Source organism: Hydra viridissima, unplaced genomic scaffold, assembly GCF_058129835.1.
Source record: "Hydra viridissima isolate aposymbiotic clone 2 unplaced genomic scaffold, HvirCarnegie_v1 scaffold_12, whole genome shotgun sequence".
NCBI classification, from domain to species: domain Eukaryota; kingdom Metazoa; phylum Cnidaria; class Hydrozoa; order Anthoathecata; family Hydridae; genus Hydra; species Hydra viridissima.
The window spans coordinates 746,047-770,977 of NW_028324311.1; the positions used below are offsets into that span (position 1 = coordinate 746,047).

At 27.8% G+C, this 24,931-nt stretch overlaps 1 protein-coding gene and 1 pseudogene across 2 annotated transcripts in view; both read right to left on the reverse strand.

Moving 5' to 3' along the window:
• The window catches only part of LOC145189265 (stalled ribosome sensor GCN1-like), a 40,244-nt gene that overhangs the window by 9,870 nt on the left and 5,443 nt on the right, over positions 1 to 24,931 (reverse strand). The window contains exons 7-30 of the mRNA XM_090068322.1: positions 24,776 to 24,859; positions 24,593 to 24,661; positions 24,053 to 24,158; positions 23,763 to 23,837; positions 23,114 to 23,242; positions 22,767 to 22,916; positions 18,692 to 18,789; positions 18,400 to 18,475; positions 17,983 to 18,029; positions 10,404 to 10,503; positions 10,048 to 10,140; positions 9,433 to 9,508; positions 6,837 to 6,996; positions 4,624 to 4,747; positions 4,417 to 4,541; positions 4,056 to 4,234; positions 3,780 to 3,873; positions 3,457 to 3,564; positions 3,144 to 3,342; positions 2,676 to 3,001; positions 2,154 to 2,518; positions 1,617 to 1,806; positions 1,206 to 1,331; positions 995 to 1,105 (exon numbers count right to left, since the gene is read on the reverse strand). Coding sequence (XP_089924448.1) covers positions 995 to 1,105; positions 1,206 to 1,331; positions 1,617 to 1,806; positions 2,154 to 2,518; positions 2,676 to 3,001; positions 3,144 to 3,342; positions 3,457 to 3,564; positions 3,780 to 3,873; positions 4,056 to 4,234; positions 4,417 to 4,541; positions 4,624 to 4,747; positions 6,837 to 6,996; positions 9,433 to 9,508; positions 10,048 to 10,140; positions 10,404 to 10,503; positions 17,983 to 18,029; positions 18,400 to 18,475; positions 18,692 to 18,789; positions 22,767 to 22,916; positions 23,114 to 23,242; positions 23,763 to 23,837; positions 24,053 to 24,158; positions 24,593 to 24,661; positions 24,776 to 24,859 — 3,210 coding nt within the window. The remainder of the gene's footprint in view (positions 1 to 994; positions 1,106 to 1,205; positions 1,332 to 1,616; positions 1,807 to 2,153; positions 2,519 to 2,675; positions 3,002 to 3,143; positions 3,343 to 3,456; positions 3,565 to 3,779; positions 3,874 to 4,055; positions 4,235 to 4,416; positions 4,542 to 4,623; positions 4,748 to 6,836; positions 6,997 to 9,432; positions 9,509 to 10,047; positions 10,141 to 10,403; positions 10,504 to 17,982; positions 18,030 to 18,399; positions 18,476 to 18,691; positions 18,790 to 22,766; positions 22,917 to 23,113; positions 23,243 to 23,762; positions 23,838 to 24,052; positions 24,159 to 24,592; positions 24,662 to 24,775; positions 24,860 to 24,931) is intronic.
• On the reverse strand, positions 12,714 to 15,151 carry LOC149880629 (uncharacterized; annotated as a pseudogene). Its single transcript, XR_016445479.1, has 3 exons — positions 14,784 to 15,151; positions 14,469 to 14,589; positions 12,714 to 13,981 (listed from the first exon to the last, which is right to left on the reverse strand). The product of XR_016445479.1 is annotated as an uncharacterized LOC149880629 (transcript).

Genomic DNA, 24,931 nt, shown 5'->3' on the forward strand with positions numbered 1-24,931 from the left:
TTTAAAGAATTTTCAAATTTGTTATTATCCTCCCAAATTACCTTATTGCAAAATAACCAATGGTTATTTTGATTAACTTCTTCCATAATGCAATTACTTAACATTACTGATTTTTTTCATGCTATATGCCTTTCTTTTTTGTTAGTTTTTTATTATCATTTTTTTGTTTTCAGAATATAATACAGTTTCTGCTGACAATTGTACATTGTGATAGAGCATGACCCAGTTTTAAGGCAAACAAAACAAGATGCAAAAGAAGATGCAAAACTGGTAAACTAATAAAGTTTAATAAATTAAGAACTAAAAAGTTTATTCAAAAAACAAAAACTTTTAATGGATTTATAAATAAAATTACAGATTTTTATGATCACCATTGTACAGGTTACACTTGAAATAAGTATAGAGAGCCAAATTCTTTACCCAAAATCCTCCAAAATCTTAATCCAAATACTTTTAAATTTACCAAGGTCACATTTCCTGATCAACTCTTTGATGATTCCCAGAATGCTCTATTAGCCTTTAGTTAAGTACAGATAGTGCATTTCTTTCTTTGGTCATATAGTCAATCTTTTGCTCACTTAGATAATCACCCACAATTTATGTGAAATTTAAAGAAACAATATTTGGTTAGAAGATATTGTTATGATCCAAACTCGGTTTGTTTATTGTTCAAGACACAACTTAAACTTTAGAAAACTGACCACTATGTGCAACCACCTACCACACTGATTATTTGTCATAAAATTTCAACTTTCTCTTTGCTTTAGCTTTTAGCAATATCAAACTCACAAGACTAATAATAATATAGTATTCATTATCTGGTATTTAAGTTTTATTTTCCTTATTATAGAATTTTTCACAAATGGTGCAGCAGAAAATTTTAAAACTTTTTTAAGCAATTGTCATGTATAATATTGCATAAACTGTTATGTATAAGTATTGTTATGTATAATAGAATATAAACCATCAGTGAAATCTATTAAAAGAAACTCACCTGACCAGACTGGTTGACAAATGCAAGGGCTGCATCTAACATTTGTTTTCGCACAAGCTCATTTCGATCACTAAAAGCAGTTGGTACAAAAAATCGGAATAAAACCTCCACCTAAAAATCAAAATTAAACAGATATAGAAATAGCAAAAATAAATATAATGTAACATTTATAATAACACAAGAAAAAATTTTTAGAAATATCACTTTATACCTGGTCATCAGGAATGTAAGCAATAATTTTTTCTAGAGTTAATGCAACTCCTTGGCGAGCTTCCCAGGGGTCAACAAATGGAGCAGAAACAACACGCCCAAGATTATCAATCACAGGAGCAGGAATCTAAAACAGAAATTAAAATAAGAAGAATTCTAAACAAAGATTCTTGTTCCATAATTCTATACTATTGTTTCAAATGTTTTCTATTTTTTTAGATGTTCTAACTTATGATAATAAAAAATTATGTCATTTAAAAACAAACCAAAGTTATAAAAAACTTAGCTATTTGAAAGTAGCTATTTATTTAGTCTTATTAATAATGCAAATCAATATATCTGAAAACTGACATTAAATTCTAAGTAATATTAGCACATTTTAAAAAGTTTGAATGTTGTTTGTTGAAATTACCTTATTTTGGTCATCATACGTTATCAGCAAAGTGTTAATAACCATAGGTGCTAATGCTGGTTGTTCACCTAGTGAAGTAGCAAGAGCCATGCTTGATGCCAAACGAATGTCAGCTAAGGGATGAGTTATGTCTTCAACTAGGTCACAAGTCATTCCACCACTTACTGACAGTTGTGCTTTCTGCCAAATTCTAAAATTTTGAAACTTTTTGATTGATATAAAACTTTAAACTTTAAAGAAGTTTTTATTGGAGCTCAGCAGAAAAAACTGCATTTCTTGGAAAAATTATTTTTAGAAGAAGCACAAAATTAAAAATTTATTTTTCTTTGCAGTAATAAAATTATATAAGGTTTATAGCAGTAAAAATATTTTAAAACAACAACTGTTTGGTTACAACTAATAAACAAGCTGTAAGATTTAAGTCTTAATAGCTTTTGATGGCGGAATTATTAATTAAAAATAGCTCCTGGTAGCTTTTAATTACTAGTTCTTAGACTGTAACCCTCTTAGACTGTAATCACTGAGTAAGAAACTTACGTTTCAGCAAGTTCTGCATTTTTTTTGTCAGCATCATATCTTGCAATCATGACCCTCCTTGCAAATGTATCAGCAAATTTCTCAATATATGCAGATAAAACATCTACTATGTCCAGCAAACCTTTCAAAGAAGCTTGCCTTAGTAAACAACAATCTGAAAGAATGTAGTCTAATAGTAGCTCTACTTCAGGTAGCGATGCTCTTGCACATCCTACAGCCCCACTAGCAGATTTGCATACCTCATCAAAAACAGTATTTGCATATAGTTGGATTTTGGAATCTTTGTTATGGTCATTGCAGTCTATTATAACGCTAGATAATATTTTCAAAGTTTCTGCACGTGGAAGTAGTTGTATGGTATTGTGCTAGAATATATTTTAAAGTTCTATAAATTTAGAAGGAACTATGTGTGTCACTCTTTACATATTATAATACATTAATCTATGGTTTTATTAACATATTGAAAAATATATACTTCACATTGTAAAGAGAAATTTTGTTTGATGATTAAAAATTACATGCCTCATCTGCTGAATTACTCCGCAATTTGCTGTGCACCATAATGATTTGCAATGCTTTTGTTCGCAATTCTTCACTTGAATTAACAACAGCTCCGCGATCTTTTAAAACAATCTTTAATAAAGGTAAGAGATATGTAAATGCAGAAACAGAAAATGGTTTCTTCCATGTATAAGCCATCATAAGATAGAGATTTCGCTCACTAATAAATTTGTGAATGGTATCCAAAACCCTGACAGTTTGAGCACTTAGTTTTTCTGCAGACCAGTTTGAAGGCAATACACATGGTGGGTCGATATGACGCATTATTACATTCCCAATTAGCTCACCTTCAAAAATTCATATTCAATTAGATTATAAAAATTAAGATTACATTGTACTGTATAAAATAAATTTGTGGTACTAATAATGTGTTTTTGAAACTTTCATAACAACAATTGTTAAGATGCTATTAAAAACAGCTTTTTTTACCAAGATGAGAAAGCTCTCCAGTGAATATACACTGTGAAATGCTTAAATAACAAGGAACAACATATGGAGCGACCAACAGATATTTAGAAAGATCAAGCAGCATGTTAATAAGATCTGTATAGTAATATTGCAACTCAACAGCTCTGCTTGCAATGCAAACCTGTAGAAGTGTGATATGTTTCACCACAGAGCCTGATAGCTATATAAAACAAAACAAACTACTTTGTTGAATAAAAATCACCAAGAAAATGTAAAAAACATTTCTCTTAACCAATAGTTACCAAAGTACACACAGAGAAAAATTTCATCTTACAGCTTTCAATCTGTTACGAATTTCTCTCTCTTGATTTTTTAGTACTTCCAACTGTTCCTTTTGTTTAGCATTTAATTCAACCTTATGAACTTTTTTTTTCTTCAATTCCTATGTAAGTAGATGACATTAATATTGAGTCATTTGTTTAAAGAATAAAAATAGTGTTAATAATTAGGTAAATATAATCCTCTCTGTCACTTCCAAGTGTAAGCCAAAGATAATCGAGGGTTCAAGGATAGTTAAAAATGTTATATTCATTTCTTTGCAAGTGTTATATATGCTGGCATACTCACTGTCCACAAAAATAATTAGAAAAAGTTTACCTCTCTCAGTTCCATTTCAATTTTCTGTTCTTTGAAAGAATACACCTTAGATTCACGCTTCACATTTGCTTGTTTCATTTCAGAAGCCTTAGCACTGAAAACATGAAGAGACTAGTAGTGGTTAATTGTTACAGCAATGATTAGTTAACAGATGATTAGTTAGTACTTAAACATTTACTTGAAAAAAATAGAGTAAACCATTATACTTTCTACCACTGCTGCTATTGCAGGTATTGCATAATAACATGATGGCATTACGTAATAAAAATAACAAACCTTTCAAAAATGCTTTGGTCATAAACTTCGCCCTCAGGTGTGTTAAGAATTCCAAATTCATGCAGTGTTACTTGCTTTAAGCCTGGGTCTGCAAACTTTTCTTTAATCATTTTAATACATATTGGTAGAACCAATGGAGAAGATATGCTCAGAAGAGTTCTCAAAGTGTTCATGTGAATCTGGTATGACAAAAAATTTTCATAGTTTCATAGAACAAAAGTTAAAAACATTTTTTCAAAAAGAACTTCGTTTGATAAACAAATGAAAACAAAAAATCTAAAATTACGCCAGATATATGTATATAGATTACATATGTAATATATTATGCCAGACAAAACTTTATACTACTTTTAGCAGTCACCTTCTCGATTATTTCTAAGTTCAGGAACATCTCCATAATAACATCACAATGATCAGAGATGAACTTGTTCAAGTCAACATTCATTAAAGATGCCATCATTTTTAACAAGTCCGGACAATTATCAACTATGAACAATAATAACATGGTTGAATTTTTAAGGGCAGCAGAAAAAACAGAGCTATCACAAAATATAACTACTTATCTTACCAATAATAGGATGGTGAACATTAAATATGCACTTAATGAGAACATCTTCATAAGAACCTTTGTAGCATGATACCAAGAATAAATAACAATCAGCAATACGGTTCAGATGGACTGAATTTTCAGACTTAAAGATAAGACATTTAATGAATAAGAAATATAAATAATAAATACAATATCCAAACAAATGCAAATACTTTTTCAAGGACAATTTATGAAATGTCTAAAAAGAGTTTAGAATACAAAAATATGTTCAAAATAGTTATTCTAACCTTACTTACTAATTATTTGACATATTTATATAATTATTTGACATATTTACATAATTATTTGACATTATTATAACTTAAATGTTACACATAACACAAAAAGTATGAAACTCAGTATTCCTAATTTTCTGACTCAATAACAATCAAAAAGGTGAATTTTACCTCCATAATTCGATACATACCTACATGCCTACCTACCTACCTACCTACCTACCTACCTACATACATACATACATACATACATACATACATACATACATACATGCATGCATACATACATACAGTACAGTAGCATGCAAAAGTTTATAAACAATAGAAAATAATTCAAAAAAGAGGGACTATTTCTAATTCCTCCGCAATATTTCATCACAGCACATTAATATTTTGTTGAATAGCCTCTAGATTTTAACATTGCTTAACAACAACAATGTAAAGAGTCCATTAAGTTGATCAGAGCATCTATGGAGATATTTGCCTAATAATCCAAAAGCACCTGGAATAAATCATTTTTATTGGTTGGTTTTTTGCCTTTCAATCAACAATTGAAATATTCCCAAAGATGTTTTGTTGGATTTAAATCTGAATTTTGAGAAGGCAAGTCCAAAATAAGAATTTTTTTCAAATTGAAAAATTTTTTTACAGAACTTGCACGGTGCTTTAAATTGTTGACTTACTGGAAAATCCAACCACAAGGCATTTTGTCCGTGGCAGCATAACCTTTCCATGTGGCAGCATAACCTTTCCATGTGGCAGCATAACCATCTAAATATAACTGATGCATCAATTTGCATATATTTTGATATAATCGATGCATTGATTTACTGTCAGCCTTGTTTCTATTGATCCATTTCATCGCATCGATTATATCTAAATACAATCGATGCGATGAAGTTGACCATTAGAATCACAACTGAAAGATCCCGAACTATTATTTGCCCCCACCAGGTTTAACTGTTGGCATTTGATACTTAGGAGCTAGTCTTTCATCTTTTGGAGTCTCATGAACTTGATACCATTGCTACCAAACATACAAAACTTTGATTCATTACTGAATAAGATTTTTGACCATTCTTTGGAAGTCCAATGCATATGATCTTTTGCGAGTTTCAATTGGGTTGAGCGATTATTTAATAACACTAATGGTTTGTTGGCAGGACAATGACAAACAAATTATGCTGACGCAGGGGACATTTTGTAATATCTATGCTGCACTTAACAACATATTTATTGCTCAAAATGCTATTTAATTCGACAGTACTTTTGCAGGGATCTTGTCTTGATTTTCTCACCAAAGATCTGTCTTGATGTTCTGTAGTTATCTTTGGCCTGCCTGAACAATACTTGTTTTCAAGTGTCTTTTGGTTTCTTTATCTTTTGGTTTCTTTATAACTTGGATGCTAATTGTTGATTTAGCCACAAGCTTTGCTTATAAGGAACCTTCTTCTCTACAGCACGTATTATTAAATTTTTCTTTTCTCTAGACAATTACTTTGATTTTACCATTTTTTTTCAAATTCAAGTTAAGTTAAATATTATATCTGATAAATTAATTTTAACATAAATACATTTTTCTAAATGAAATTTTAATTTTCTTAATGGGGTATTGTTTATAAACTTTTGCATCGTTATGTTTTCAATAAAATTTGAATTTCTTCCTTCCATTACAAGTTATCATTTTTTTGAATAAATCATAATATATAGTAACATTATAGGAATAATTATTAAAAATTTCATTCATTTTCAGTCAAAAACTTATGGCGAAAAAACTTGAAAAATTTTGCTGTTTATAAATTTTTGAACGCTACTGTACATACATACATACATTTGTACATATATACAATGATTCGATTTACAGACACATTAAGTAAAGTATTTAATTATATTCAATAAGATGTTTTTTATCTAAAATAAATGCCATCATGCTGATTATTATATGAAAAAACTCACATCAACTTTTATCACATAGCTGTGAATCTCATTTAACATTTCCATATGAAAATCAGTTAAACCATCATACTCAATGACTTTCATGATCAGACTCTTAGTTTGTTTGACGGTGTCAATGTCACCATGTAACAGAAGCATAAAGAAGGCATGGTACCAAGGCCTAAAGAAAATAGTTACCATTTCTTTATGTTGCATATATACAGCACAAGCTTGGGCTAGTATAGAGTTTAAAAATGATGTTTTTAAAATGAAAACATCAATTGCATAATCAAAAGATTTATATTCTTACCCAAGTGTTGCTTAGAATATAAATCTTTTGATTATGTAGTTGCTGTTTGTTTAATCATAATAAAAAATATTTGACAAAAACTTTTAAATATTTTGTAGCACATACTTTACTTGATTTTTATGTAATAAAATATTTCTTAGCGGAAGCAACTAATCATGCTGAATTTATCTCAAAAGAAAACCTTTAAAAGAACAAAACTTCACTTTGTAAAACAAACTCTGGCTTTTTTGTCAAATATCTATCAAAATCCGCAACATGGTTTGAGTTAAATCTAAATGTCATGTCTGAATAGATTATCCAAAAGTTGTGTTATTGATATAATGACCCAAATCCTTTTGCCAATTCAATCTTTAAGGTACAAAAATTTTAAGAGGCACCATGCAAATGTGCAAATTTCATAGGAGAAGAGGGAAAACCTCACATCTGCGTTTTAGAACAAACATGAAATAAGTAGGAACATGCAAACAAAACAGAAATAGTCAAATGGATTTACAGCATAAAAAAGAATGAGTCAAAGAACTGTAAACAAAAGCCACTCTTTTTGGAATTTGCACAAAAGGCCTTACATTTATTTCAGAGAAATTTTTTAAAAAAACGACTGTAAAAATACTCATTTGGTAAAAGCTAATCTAATATTTTTATGAGTAAAAATCATCATTTTGACAAATTAATCAAATTTTCAACAAAAATTACTGTTAAAGAGTCCAACCTATATTTGTAACTAAAATTTGCAATGTTACATAATAAAATTTTGCATTTTGTAGAACTTTATCTTTTAATGAGTTTTAATGAGTTGTTTTTTTAATTAAAAATACTGTTTGTTTGATGCTATGATTTTTATTATGCTGTTATTATCAATTTTTATTGTTCAGTTTGATGTTCTAGCTTTATGTAAATCTAAACATTGGTAGGAGTCCCACTAACATTGAAATTTCCTATCTACTCCATGTAAATTGTTGCCTTGCCTATTCAGGTTTTTAATCCTTTATCATAGAAGGTTTTAAATACTATGCATACCCTATGTTTTACATCTTAGGTTGTTAACTACTTTTTGTTTACATTATTTGTTTGCTATTGTTTATCAATACAGGTGTTTTACTGAAGTGTTTGAAATATTTTCATGTAGGTTTTATGATTAAAAACTGGCTTTTTATTAAGTACTGTTTAGTGCTATTTTTAAAACTTCTAATAATATTTACAATACTTCACTGAATTCAATAAGAACTCATACTGAAATTAGTTTTTTTAGTGTGTTTTACATACAATAACTTATTGTTCTTTAGTGTTTGTTAACCACACAATAGATGACTTGTTTTATATTGGGGTAGATAGCCTAAAGATATTTATACAATCCACGTTTTTTTACAATACTCTTGTTCATTACTATCAGAGCATGTTCTGCTGATGCCATAGATATTGTAGAATATGTTATTAACACTGATGTTTGTACTCCAACTCATCTTTATGATTCTTCAAATATTAGGTCACCAATAGCTCACTCATCTAGCAAAGGGGCGCCAGTAACACATCAGTCAGCAACAATCTTTGGTCTTGGGAGCAGGATAACTGAAGCTGACTGAAGTATTACCAGTTCACATCTGCCAATATATTCACAAGTATTATACTTAATGTTATAACACCATCAAAACAGCACAAGCAAACTACACTAAATTAGAGGCTATAAAAATTGTCATATCACAAGTAGCAGTTTTCTATTAGAAGGGGATTTAAAACACATGGCAAGGTACTAAAAATGAAAAATTGGAAAAATTATGAAACTACATGATGAAATTAAAAAGAGCAGAGCAAATACCTAAAAAACATAATTCTACACCAGGGACAATAAACAAGCTACAAAATATTGAGGGAAAATTTTCTGCATCATTTCCCTTCTATGCTGAATAGCTCATCAAGAATCCTGAAGAATTGCTATTTCTACAAATGATGTAGGGTGATCACATTACAACAATTAGTACCTAAATGTTGTGGTGCAATGACAAAGTGTTGCTGATAAAAATATGTTGGGGCAAATGATGTACCATTATCCAATATAACAAAATGATATCAGGAAGAAATATACTATCAGCTCAATATTGTTAATTTTGAAAAGATAGAAGTTCATTTGATCCAACTATTATTATTATCCAGTTATCAATTATTTTCCAATATTAGTTTATTCTTGTGGACAGCCAAATAATTGGATTGAGTTGAAATCATGAAACATACACATAACATACTGTAACCACTTTACCTCAACGGTTTGCTAAAATCAAAAGTGTATTAACAAAACTACATAATTGCACTTACTTTATATATTTTCCAGTAACTTTTTCAAAGTGATTTGTAAAGAGAACTACCATAAATCTCATCAACTGATTTAACTCTATAAGAACAAAAACCTAAATCTTATAAAAGAATTCAATAAATATATAGAAAAAAAGTTGGTCTATTAGCTACTGGTTAGTTACAGATTTTTAGTGAAATGATACCACAAGCATTAAAAATAAACTTGACTTTTTTAAGCTTGACTTAATTTATATTGGCTTTTGTAAAGGAATTTTTATTCTAAATATTTAAACAGACTAGCTTCTTGAATATTGAACTATGATTGAAGCAATTTTTTTCATATTATATTTTGTTCTTTTATTTTGTAATATGTAAACTAACTTTGCCCAAAACAAAACAATCAAACAAAATTACAGAAACACTGTCCATTAACTATTTTATAAAATAAATGAGATTAAAACCTATTTTAAAATTCTGATAACTGAAAGATAAGATAAACTTAAATTATGCTCAGTGATTAGCAAATCCAATAAAATCATTTCCTTTTTCTTGTGATGAAATCAATAAAAACATTTCTGGACTTTGTTATGATAAAGATTTTATTTGATCAAATAATAAAAATATTTTAATTCTTACGCTCTTTGTTAGCTCCCATCATAAACTTATCTGAAAGTAATGGCTTCTTGGTGGGATGAAGAATAGAGTTCCAAAATGATTCCAGCTTGTTATCTAAAACCAATTTTGGCATTTGAAGAATCATTTAAACTAAAAAAAAAACTGCAAACAGGTGAAATTTTACAGCTTTGAATCTTAATTTAAAAACTTTCTGTTTTTTTTGAAAAGGTTATAGTTTAGCAAGTAAGCTATATATATATATATATATATATATATATATATATATATATATATATATATATATATATATATATATATATATATATATATATATATATATATATATATATATATACACACAAAACAATTTGAACAACCTTTAGAATTATTTAAGGCAGATATACAGGCAACCAAAGTTGATGCAGCAAGGGATTCGTAAACACTATTTACTTGGTGTGGAACACTTTTTTCAACAGTCTAAAAAACGTTTTATAAAAAAAATTCTTAAACATATGTATAAATTTTATTTAAAAAGAACTTATGTAAGGTATGAATAAATGAACTAGTACATGAACTTTATACATATACATATATATATATAAAATAATACAAATCTCTTGTTCCTTGAAAAGTGTTCAATATTTAGGAAATTTATTTTGATTATATATAAATTTCAAAACATTATAATTAAAAAGGATAAAGAAAAAAATTTTATTATGGAACTTTAAGTTTCCCACTAGATAACCTACTTAACACAAGGAGTGAAATGGTCTCAAAGTGCAGGCACAAGAATAAATTCCTTATTTCCTCATTTGACACCGAAGATTGATCATGGTTGGTTCATGTTATATTTATGTCACGTTATACTTTTAAAATTTTGTTTCCATGGAATTATTAGAACTCATGCCACCATAATTCTAAATCTAATTTTAACGTTTAATTTTTAATTTTGTAATATATGGCTGATGATTTCCGTTAGGCATGAAACTTAAAGTTCCATAACAAAAGTTTTTTCTTTATCATTTTTAGTTATAATTTTAATTATATATACATACATACATACATACATACATACATACATACATACATACATACATACATACATGTATATATATATATATATATTTATATATTTGTGTGTATATATATATATATATATATATATATATATATATATATATATATATATATATATATATATATATATATATATATATATATATATATATATATACATATATATATATATATATACATATATATATATATATATATATATATATATATATATATATATATATATATATATATATATATATATATATACATTTATTCATACCTGACATAAGTTCTTTTTAAATAAAATTTGTATATATATATATATACATATATATTATATATAAGTTCATACAGTATTTCTCAACATTTATTGTTTGCTAACAATAAATGTTGAGAAATATTGAACTCCCCTCCCTTCTAAATTAAAAAAATGACTATATAATATTCATATATACCTTTACGATTCAAAAAGAAACTACTATTCAATATAAATTGCTGATATTGGTTGTTTCTCTTTCTATTTATAATGTTTACAAAGCTTTTACATATTTTTATACTACACCCAGCAGACAAGTCTGATCTAGGAATTGAGAAATACAACAGCACAGCTGTCAAACCAAGGAAACCTAATCACCATATATGATGTTGCAGAGAAGATAGGCAAATCTTATGCTTTGGCTTTTACTCATTTAAACATTCTAGCAGGTTTTTGTGTGTCTGGTGGCCAGTTAATCAAAACGTATTCACTGATGATGAATATTTGAGTTCAGATGTAATTTACAGACCTGATCCAGCATTAAATTGCCCAAATAACTATATTTCTGACAAAAAAAATGAGTTAATTAAAGATTTATCAATAAATTTATAAAACAGCTATATTCCTGTGTAAGAAAATGATTTATCAGCTATGGAAATAGACTTTTTTCTATAAAAATCTATTTCATGTATAACGCGAGAACAGGTCTGTCCTTTTTTAAAAGTAAAACTTTGTTCATCTAAAAAAGGAAATGGAAAACCAGGTAGATGCAGAATTCTGACTGACTCTCCAGGAAGAAACACTATTGAACTCACTGCTATGAAATTTAACCGCCAGGTTGAAGTTTGTGTCAATTAAAAAATTCTGATTAATATAGTCTTTACTAACATATAGTAATGGGAAACAATTGAGTTTGAAATCAAAACCGCGTGCTAAGCATAAAAAATAGTCAAATTTCATCCTTTTTTTCAATTCATATATTTTACAATAAAGATTACAACACGGATGATACTATTATCAAACTCTTCTTGTGTTAAAGTCGACAACAGCCTTTTTTAATTTTTCTCCATGTTTAATATGTTCTGTGCTGACTTTATATCTTTTCCAGGTAGGTTTAAATTTAGCATGCACTGCCTCGCCAGCCTGTTCTGCAAAATTTCCCAGCCCCATGTTATAATATTTTACAAATGGAACAATGTGGCTCACAATGATATGCATTTTCTATGTTGTAGATAAGGTTAATCCCTCTATGTTTGCATTATGGATGTCATTTTGCAGGGATTTAAAAGTATCAGCAAAATTATTAATAATTGTTTCAAATTCTGGTTTTAAATCTTTACCAAAAGCTGCATCTTTTACTGATTTTAAAGCTCACAAGCAGTTAATTACAGCTAATATCAGATGTTGGTATATTGGGATTTCCTCAATCACAGCTTGTTCAAGATAATCTAACTTTTCAAGTATTTTGTTGGAGTTATTTCCATCCCACCCAATTCCATGGTAGCCTCAAAAGATAATATGATGACAAGTCAACCAAGTTTTAAAACCAGGTTTCCAGAGGAACAATAATACTTTTCCTAAAACTCCAACTGTCCCCATCATCAAGTGTAATTCTGGTGGAGCTATCTTATGAATAACTAATTTTTCAGGATTCTCATCCAAATAAATTAATCTTTTATTAATTACATTGTAATAATTTGACATTTTTGTGTGTGGGCATCCATCATCTTTATATTTCTGAGCCCAGTAATCAAGACTTCCAAATGTCCTACAATCTCCAGAAATTAAAGAACATAATCCTGTACAGTATAAACAGGCATATTTTCCAGAATGTGTAGACAGACCCAGTACAGCATTTGCACATTTTAAGTCAAAAGCTATATAATAGTTTACTTCCTCTAACTTAAGTTTTGATAGAATCAGTCCTAAATTCCAGTTGGATTCAGGAATGTCCTCAGCTATAGCTAAAATCTGGATACACTGAACTCCACTATCTTGATACTTTGAAGAACAGGAATGCAGATTTTCAGGATCAAACACATTGCATGCAACCTTCAGGAAACCTCCTCCTCCATCCACAGCTATATTCACAAATGCTTTATAAGGGTTTAGTTTCCTTTCGTTTATAATATGCATTACAAAATCAATTGTATTTTTAACAAAAACCAAATTACAGTCTATTTTTGACCCTGCCTTTCCTCTAAACTCAACTAATTCTGCAGAATAAAAGGATTCAACATATGACTGAAGTTCTTCAAGTTTCCCAAATATATTTTTGGTAATGCAATTTGGTCCGAATGAACTCTTTAGACTGGAAACCAAAACAAGAGTTCCTGCTTTGGAAAGTTCTAAAACAGTCTGTAAAGTCAGCAGCATCTGAAAAGGCATCATATTTGCAGATTTGGTTCTATCTGATTTCAAATCCGAGATTCCTACGGTAATCTGAATTGGGTTACCACCAGTTGATAGATTGAATGTTGCCCCTTGTATTAAATTTTCTTTCTCCGTTTTATTCTTGATAATATTTGAAGCCAACTGTTATAACTGACTTCGTAGCCTGTAAAGCTCCAATACCGAAGGCTAAATCAGCAAGGTTTACAACTGCCTGACTTTTACACCAATTATGAGGTCTTCCAGCATCTTAAAAAAAAAATTGACAAGAATTTATAAAAAAAGGAAATTCACATACAAAATAAGAACAATAATCAAATAACTGAAGATTATCTCTAACTTTTTTTAAATTGTGTAAAGCATTACATTTACAATTATACAAAATATAAGAATTGTCTTGCTGAATTAGAAAGTTAAAAAAAAAAGGTTTATTACTAAGTTTGTAATTTAAAAGTGAATAAAGAGTAAACTAAAGAATGATAAAAACTTATTGCATTCTTTGTTACAAATACTGTATTTATTACATACATACATACATACATACATACATACATACATACATACACACACACACACACATACATACATACATACATACATACATACATACATACATACATACATACATACATACATACATACATACATAAAAACACACACACAAACATACATACACTCATACATGCATAATTTGATATATTATAATCCAAATAATTTTAAAACATCAGGTTTTTACCTAAAATACCAAAACATTGACGGCATAAATTTGTATTTCTGTCATCAACAGTTTCAGGTTGTGTAGACTGAATAGTATCTAATATATCAATACCACGTCTGACTACTGATTCTACATGAATCTGTAAAGATAAATTTGGTTTTGTTATTTCAATGATTTAATTTTAACTTTAATTTTATTAAATCAGTTTTGATGTGATTTTTTTTTTTTTAAAGAATATTTGTTGTTCAAACACAATACCATTTACAACATATTTTTGAATAACCTTAAAGTAAAAGGGCTTAAAATAAAAAATTTTTATAATTATTTTGATACCTTGGATACTTTTGATAACCAAGAACTTCTTGCAGTACTTTTGTCTGAGTCAAGTAGGTAAAGGTTTCTTTGACAAGTGGAGCAAATCATTGTAGAGTATGCTTCTAAGTTAGGATCATATTTGTAATTAACAAAGACATTTATTTTCTGAATGATAGGTTCAGAAACTGTAGTTAACTTCTTTGATCTTGCACCTTTATGTTCTAGACAGACGCAGCAAACACTAAATCTTGTCGCCATTTTCTGTGAACTTTGTTTTGTATTTTGTATAAAACTGTGTAGTTCCCAGGATTTTTCAGCGCATTTTGTTAAATTTTAACAAATAAAAAATAGATGAAATATAGCATTTATTTTTTGAAAATACACTAACATAGCACGCAATTTTGATTTCAAGCTCAATTGTTTCCCATTACTATAAGTTAGTAAAGACTATATTAATGAGAATTTTTTAATTGACACAAACTTCAACCTGGCGGTCAAATTTCATAGCAGTGAACTTCAGCATGCAACAAAAATTGCAAAGACAAAAACAGGAAAACTTGTTTATATGATTTGACTACAATCAGAAACGTAAAACATTTTTAAATGTTGGGAATTTCATGATAGCACTATCATATAATGCTATAGAAATTTTAAGAAAACAATGTAAGATTAAACGAATAATTAATAAAGTTTATGTATTTATCTTTGTTGTCTATTGATTATGAAGTTATAACTAATTTTCATAGAGCAGCCCTAGGTACAATTTAAAAAAAGCCAAATGTACCTAGGGCCAATAATTTTTAAACCTTTCTACAAGACAGACTTTTATATTTTTAGTCATTATATTTATATCAATAGAAATTAATTAGTTTAGAGATGTGATTAAATCAGCTTTACCATTTTTAGACAAGTCTTTGGCTATAAATTGGGGCATTGAAAAAAATCTGGCCCTAGGTACAAAAACTTTCCCTACTCTTTGAAATATTTCTACAGTATTAAAAACAGTGATTATATTATTACAGATTACAGGAACAGAGTATATCACATTCAATATCTGGGACTTAATGGGGACTTAATGATACAGGTATGCAAGTTTATAAGAGTAGCATCACCCTTATCCATATATATATTTATATATATGTAAATGTATGTGTGTGTCTATATATATTTATATCTATATCTATATCTATATCTATATCTATATCTATATCTATCTCTCTCTCTCTATATATACAGTGCTTCCAGAAAGTATTAGCGCACTCGTAATTTTTTTATTATGGACAACTTCAAATCAATATAAATTGTAAAGTAATTTAAATTTTGAACTAATTTTTTTTTTAAATGAAAGGTAAAAGCAATGAAATTAAATTATAATGTCAAATATTGTCAACCTGCTAGTTTTTTTTATGAGTTAATTAGAAGTTTAATGACTACTCGGAAAAATGTCTGAAATTAAGCGTGCAAAAGTATTAGCGCACTTACAGTTTTTCAAAGAAAGTTTCTAAGAAAGTTTAATACTTTATGTGACCACCTTTGTTTTTAAGGCATGCCAAGACTCTACGCGGCATAGAATCTATAAGTTTTCTGATTAGTTCTTGTGGCACGGTGTTCCACAACTCTTGGATTTGCGTTTTGAGCTGCACCAAGTTAGTGGGCTTGCTTTTTTGTAATTTGCAGTCCATCCAACTCCAAAGATTTTCAATAGGATTTAAATCAGGTGAGCGAGCGGGCCAAGGCATTAGATTCAACCGTTTTTCTTCCATGTATTGCTTTATTGAGCGTGCTGTGTGGCAAGGAGCGTTATCTTGTTGAAATTGCCAGGTGGAGTCAGCCTTGAAAACGTCCATTGATGGCTTTAAATAATCTTCTAATATCTCTCTATATCGATGTTGATTAAGGCGATCAGTGTAAAGATGCGCCAGTCCATTGCTAGATCCAGCAATGCAGCCCCAAATGCTAATTGAACCTCCTCCTCCTTGAACTTTTGACATGATAAAACGAGGATTATATTTTTCGTTTTTGTATCTCCTCGCAACAACCCTTTTCTTGCGATTAATAATTTCAAAATTTGACTCGTCCGAGAAAATTACTTTTCTCCATTGCTCTACAGTCCATGCAGCTCTCTCTTTGCACCATTTTCTACGCTTGAGACGGTCTTTGATGCTTAATAGTGGCTTCTTTGTTGCAAGGTATGAATAGAGGTGTTTTTTCTTCATAAGCTTGCTAATTGTTGATTGGCTAACTTGATGTGCACCCAACGCTGTATTCAGGTCTGAGTCGATTTCGGCTATGCTCATGTTTGGGTTGCGTCTAGCGAGCATAACTGCTTTATTTTCGTCCCTTTCTGACATTTTTTTGGGACGACCAGAGCGACTTTTGTCTTTGACTGTTCCAAACTCATTATAATTTTTGAGCGTTGTTCTAACGCTGCATTCACTGATATCAAGTTGACGCCCGATTTCTCGATTGCTGAGACCACTTTTGTTCAGGCCAACAACTTGCCACTTTGTTTCAATTGATATGCTCCTTAAACCCATATTTTTGTTGTTGCAATTTTAAAGTTTTAACTAGCTGTATTTCAAATGATTTTCCGCCACTTCAATTTATTCCTCTTATATTTTTTTATTGACTATTATTAATCAGCAGAGAGTTTTTAACAAAAATTAACCAAAAAAGTTTTTCTCAAAGGAATTAAACGAGTGTGCTAATACATTTTAAATGAGTGCGCTAATACTTTTGCACGCTTAATTTCAGAAATTTTTCCGAGTAATCATTAAACTTCTAATTAACTCATAAAAAAAACAAGCAGGTTGACAATATTTGACATTATAATTTAATTTCATTACTTTTACCTTTCATTTAAAAAAAAAAATTAGTTCAAAATTTAAATTACTTTACAATTTATATTGATTTGAAGTTGTCCATAATAAAAAAATTACGAGTGCGCTAATACTTTCTGGAAGCACTGTATATATATATATATACATATAAATATATATATATTTATACATATAAATATAAATATATATATATATATATATATATATATATATATATATATATATATATATATATATATATATATATATATATATATATATATATATATATATATATATATATATAAATGTAGATGTACATGTAAATATGTATGTATATACAAATATCTGTCAATCTGTATATGTATTTAAGCACAAATAAATATTTAATATTAAACCTGCACAAGAAGATCCAATAACTGAATGCCTTGAAGAACATTGTTTCCTAGACAGAAAGATAGACTATAAAAAAATCATTTTTTCAAAAGCATCATAAAACAACATTTATTAAAATTTTTAGATATTTTTGGTTTATATTGTTTTGTAATGAAAAAAAAAAAAAACCAATAAACTTGAAGGACTTTGTTAAAATATTGAGCACTTTATTCAGCAAAATGTAAATAGGAAACAGGAATCAAATTTAAAGTTCAAAAAAAAAAAATATATTGGTACTTCACATTAAATAAATTAAAATAAACCAAATGGGAATTAAAAACTATTGCAAATGCTAATAGTTAAGAGATATAGCTTGTGCCAAACAATCTTAAAATGTACAAATGTTGATAAATTCAAATTGCAAATTAAATATTTTAAACCTTTAATGGCTTCTTTTGCCATTTGAAAGTAATGAGCTCGAATAGTTGGTGAAGTTAGCTTTCCATTTACTCCTTTCTATATGTAAAAAGTATAAAACAATGAAAAATTTTCAAAATATTTTAAAAGAATCACTTTTTCTTGGTCAAAAGGTTTATTACCAAGAGCTGTAATTCAAAAAAACTGATAAAATAAGGTAATTTAATAACAGGTTAAGCTATCATTATAATTAAGAATACTTTCCTCCTTTCAAATTTTATAAAATGATTGCAGTAATTTAAAAAATTACATTACCTTGATAAAATCTACAAAGTTGTTCGGAAGATTTACTACAAAGTGCTTTGCCCAAATCTTCATTGTGTTAAGAGCTTGTGTTAATGCCCCTTCATGACCTATAAAAATGCCAGCAGTAATTTGGAAAATTCTAAATGTTGAACCCAAATAATCAAAAATCTCTTTTACATCATGATTAGTGTTAAGATACAATTATCGTTTCAAAATGTCAACTAATATGGTTAATTAATGTCTTTTTTTAAATTAAAGATTTGAAGAACAATTTTTTATTTGTTGTTTTTTTTTTTTTTTTGATATTGTAATTTTTTATTAGTAGCAATTCAATAAATAGTAGGCAATAATTTTTTTTTTTTTTTTTTTTTCTTTAAAATACTTTATGTTTTAATATAAACATTCATTTTTGTTCAATAGATATGAAATATAAAAACATTCAAATCTATTGAACAAAAATGAATAACTAATGGAAACGTTTTTGCTAAATGATATTTATCATACATCAGTGTAAAAACATAGCATTTCACTAAAAATATTTGTTCAAAAATGTTGAAAAGGTTTTTTTATGATGACAAACAAAATATGTACAAAAATTACAAAATATGCTTACTTTTCTTTTTTGTATAAAAAATTATGCAGATGTTTCAGCATATAATATGTTATTACAGTTTTTTTATTTTTTCCACAGTGTTTTATTGTAGTATTTGTTTATCAATCTTTTAAACTTTTAATACACTATTCGTAAACTTTTCAACCGAAGGTAATTAAAAAAAAAAAATTATATAAAAATAAAGTATGAGTTATGCTCCTGTAAAATAATGAAGATTGAGGAACCTTTTTATGCAAAATAAGAAAAAAAAAATCAAATGAATTATTTTAGTGAAACAGCATGTTATGTAGTATAGCCCTTTAGGTGTAACACTAGTGAAATAACATCAAATGATTAAACAGTTAAAATTTAGAAAAATAAAGTTTGTTGTAAAGCAAATTTTATTTTTTTTAATCATTTTATCCTGGAGCAAAAATAAATTTAAAAGTTCATGGAATATGTTTGTAGTTCTAAACTCGAAATTAAGGTTACATAAAAACATTGGAAAAGGAAATTTCTTGCAAACTTTGGCTCAAAGATTCAAAAATTATATTTTTAACAAAACTAGTCGTAGTCTCAATAAAATTCAAAGCGACAGTGGTTCACCTGTGGAAAGTGAACTTTTAAAATCTAACTTTGAAAATGTTCATAGAAAACATTTTAACCACTGCATGAAAAAAAGGGGATTCAGTTGCATGAAAAGATACCCCAGAAATTGAGAATTACTCTTACACAGCTATGAAATAAACAGCCTTTTAAAAAACTAATCTTATAAATTGTTTTTTTCAAAGTCTTATAGATGTGATTACAAACAAACTGCATGTCATCTTAAATTAACTTCATCTTAACTTAGACTTAGACTCTTCCAAAAACTAAAATGGCTCCTGTCCATTTATATGAAAGTTATAGTATTTTATAAGAAGTCATATATCTCTTCTTTAAAACCACTTTGATCAGAGCACAATAGTACCCAACAGGATGGTTTTCAGAACTATTAGGAGAATGTCAAAACTTACTTTGTTATTTTTATAAAACTGCTTTGTCTCAGTCATTTAATTTTGACTTGATCTGGTTTTTTAACATTACTCTTGAAAGTAATCATCAGAAGCAAGATAAGGCAAAAAAAAAGTAGACAAAAAATGTATAATGGTTGAGTGTCTTAAAACAGAGTAGCAGATGCTTCAGCAGACACTTTTGTACATTTTGATATTTATAGTTCCAGTAAAACAGAATGTTAGTTTTATAAAAATATACTGAAATAATCCACTGCTACATCTAAACATTTTCCTGAATTATCCTAAAAATTTTTCTTTTCTTTCATTAGATATAATCCTTAAAAACATAAGTTACTAATAGTATTATTTTTTAAACTGTTCATAATGTAGTAAGAAACAAACCAGCAGCAATTAAATTACTTTCTGCTTTTACAGAATATGGAGGAAGACTTAAAGTTGCGTAGTGAATCTTTTTCCAAAGAGGTTTATCCCTTTTCAGTGCTCTTAAGTAATGCAATTTCACATTTAATACAAGCCAAGAGTTCTTAAGAGGATGAATTACAAGATAGTTCTTTAGTTCTTCCAGTTAATGAAGTTGTAGGTGAGTTTATTTCTGTGAATTCTTCAGCTTTTACTTTTTATTTCTAATTGGTCCCAAACTACTTTTACTTCTAGTTCACATTTCTTTTGGTTAAATATAGAAATAAATATGCATATACCTTTTTTTTTAGTATTTTCATTTTTATTTGGGTATTTTAAAAGATTTTCTGGTAATTCTCAATCTTACTTATAGTCTTCTAGATTATCTAAATAGCAAAGTAAACAAGCAATTTAATTATTTCTTCTTTAATTAGTTCTCTTAGAGACAACAGTAAATAAATTTTGAACTATATTAGTATTTTGGTCTCTAAGATTTTGAAGTAAAAACAAAATAACTTAATTATATTTTATTATATCAGTCTCTTTTCCCAAAAGCCACTTAACTCAACAACATCAAGAGCCTGTAAAATATCAGATGTGTTTGCACTTGATACGTTTGCACTTGAATATTGATTTGTCTTTATTAAACTTCAGAATGAATTCTTCCAGACAAAAAATTCACTGGAGCAGTATAGTAGCCTGGCCACCATAGTAAATGTCACTTAGATTAATCTTTAATCAGTTACCACTCCTTCTTAGTTGGTTACTATCATTCTAAATTAGCGTGCTTCTTATTGTAGACAAAAGAAATATATATACATATATAATAAAGGTTAATTGCTAAAAATTAAATAAACTATATTACAAGTAGCAGTTATTTTTTCAGAATATGTTCTGCAGAATAGTCTTATTTAAGATTTTTTTTCTAACTATATCTTGAGCCAATATTTAAAAGGATTTTTTATACAATGCCTTCTAAGGTTATTAAACACCATAGTAAATACTCCAGATTAGAAATCACATTATTCAGCTTGGTATCCATATTTTTGACCACATTTTAGAAGGTTCTTGAGTTTGTAAAAAAAAAAAAAAAAAATTGAATTTCTGGTTATTTGTAATGTATGGCCACAGCAAATGTTTGCGCAAATTGACTGACTTCAAATTTGCTGTTACTTAAATAAAGGTTAATGACAAGAGTACTGAAAGTTAACATAAAAAATATTTGATCATTACTCAGTTTAAAATATTTAGCAAAACCTGTAGTCATAGAGAACCCAGTTTAGGAATGCAGATTTATTATGCCAAATATATCACATATACATATACATACATGTATGTATATATATATATATATATATATATATATATATATATATATATATATATATATATATATATATATATATATATATATATATATATATATATATATATACATAAATATATACATATATATACATATATATATACATATATATATACATATATATATACATTGAAGTGTCTTCATAGAGCGCAATGCGCTCTACATAGCCATAAGCTGCTCAGAGCGCAATATTGTACACGCATGCGCAATTATTTTATTACAACAGTGCAATTTATATTTCACAATAAAGCTGGTTAGATAGGTGGTTAGGGTTAGGGTAAGGGTTAGGGTTAGGGATAGGGATAAGGATAGGGATTGGGATAAGGGTTAACATCAACAAGATTTTTTAAAAAAAAAAAAAAAAAATTTAGCGCATGCGTACAAAGTATTGCTCTCCGAGTAGCATATGGCTGCATAGAGCGTATTGCGCTTCAAGTAGAAACGGCCTATATACATATATATATTTATACATATATTTTAATCATTCACTGACCATTATCAAGGTAATTTAAAAAAAAATTTTCCATCAAGTGTATAAATATTTAGATTAACAATGAGATAATGAAAACAATTAAAATAATTATAATAGTAAATTAAGATAATAAACTATTAAACACCTAAAAGTTATTTACTGATAAATCATTATCAATATATACTTTTAAACTAAAAAAGTGCACCCTTTTCTCATATCCTAAAATGAACAAAGATTACCTTCTTCAAGAACAAATGGAGAAAGCTGATCAAATGTAAACATTGCAAGCATTTCCATATTACCAGCACTACCTGATGTGTTTGCAACACTCTCAATGGCTAGAAATACTGAAACTCTTTGCTCAGGAAGAGATAGTTTTCCTTCTGAACCTGAAAAAGTTGAAAAAGTTTTCTGAAAAGTTTAAACAAAGTATGAAATAAAAAATGTTTTATTCATCAAAAAAAACTTTTAAAGAGCTTTGCAAAAATAATAGTACTTATAATAAACCAAAAAAAATTTTTTTTTTTTATAGTTTAAAAGAAATTTTTCTAAAATAATCCTGCAACTGTGGCAAATGTAAGATAACCTGATAGTATCTTGATCAACTGCTGAATAAGTTTGCGAAGAGCATTTTGATCACTACATTGTTGAGCAACTTTTTCAATAGCAAAAACTGCATCATCTCGCAAAGCTGCACTCTGAGATGTAAAATGAACTAAAATAAAACATCAAAAAAATTTATAAAAATCTACCCAAAATTATGTTTTCTTATTTCTAACTTTATATATTACACTTTTAGCCAATTTACATCAAATAAACAAGAAAACAACACTAAGAAACAGATGGTATAAAACATTTGATTGTGACACTAATTCTAAAAGTTTTAATGTCAATTTTTTTTATTTAAATAATATTTTCTTATTTCATAAGAATTCACAGCTTCAAGAAAAGGTTTTACTAAAAATTTTTTTAATTTAAATATGCAGATAGCACTCTCTTCGTTTTTATTACATGTATGCATTTAATTTTTTTTTTTTTAATTTAAATATGCAGATCGCAATTTCTTTGTTTTCATTATAAGTAAGCATTTATCACTTGTAATAAATACCAGGTTAATGGAAGATTACCAATAAAAACCTTTTCTTTTATCTTAATTATTATTTTTTATTAGTAAATTCTTTTAAAAACCTTAAAAAATTACAAAAAATTCTTTAAAAAGTACAAAAAGAAATCACCAGGAATATACTGGGCCAAATCATCAATATACTGAGAGAGATCAATTGATAAACCAAAAAAGAAGAACCCAACAGCTAAAAAATTTACAAAAAAAAATTAGAGAATGTATTATTACCATTACTTAAATTTACTTTAGGATTTATCATTTTACTAATGATATTTGCCTGCATTTCTTTTGCATTAGAATTGTGTTCTAATGCAAAAAGAAATATAGTGATAACTGCAATTAAAATCTTGCATAAGAAAAACAGCATAATCTGTAATGTTGGCCTTATTCTAAAAATGTCACCTTGTAATATTGTCTCTGGATTTCTCAAAAGGCCCTTCTTAATATCAGGAAAAATCTCTTGAAAATCAGTATGCGTCAAATACTTTAACATTGGCTTTATTTGTTCCTAAATAAATTTTAGGCATAATGAGAATAAATAACAAAAACAGTATAAATTAGGTATTACTATATGTTAGGAGAATCATATTTTAGTAACAACCTCTTTCAAGTGGCAATTTTACTTGTATTCATCTAGTATCACTATAGTATTTCAAATTTAAGTGTATTTTTTTTATATATGCTTTATAAAAGTTAAACAAATACTTGTAATTTAAGACTTTAATTGAGGGAGCTGAAAGTGTAACATATTATTTATTACATACCACTTTTAACTTATTTTCTATTTTATTGTTTTCCTTAAAAAAGTTAAAAACTTTAAATAAAAGTCTAAAACTTGGAGATTGCATTTGTTTGTTGTTTTTTATTTTAATTCGTATTTGATTAAAACTTCATTGACAAAACATCAAATAAAATATAAAACCATTTTCCAATATTGGTTACCAGGGAATGTTTTGGTGCAGCTACTTTAGTTTGTATACAGTTGCGGACAAACATATCAACCAACATTTTCTAAAATATGAAACATTTTTCTTTTTAAAAAAATCTTGTTCAAAGTTTATTCAGGAATGCTATTTAAAAAGGTACTACCTTACTTTTGATAGTTATTGGTCAAAGAGATAATACCTTTTTTGTATCATCAACCAATGAAACAGATTTATGTAAAGTCAAATACTGGAATATCAATCCAATCAAAGGCATAGACTCATTCTAAAATAGAAACATCAAGTACTAAGAAAACTTAAAAATAGAAACATTAAGTATTAGGAAAATTTAAAACTA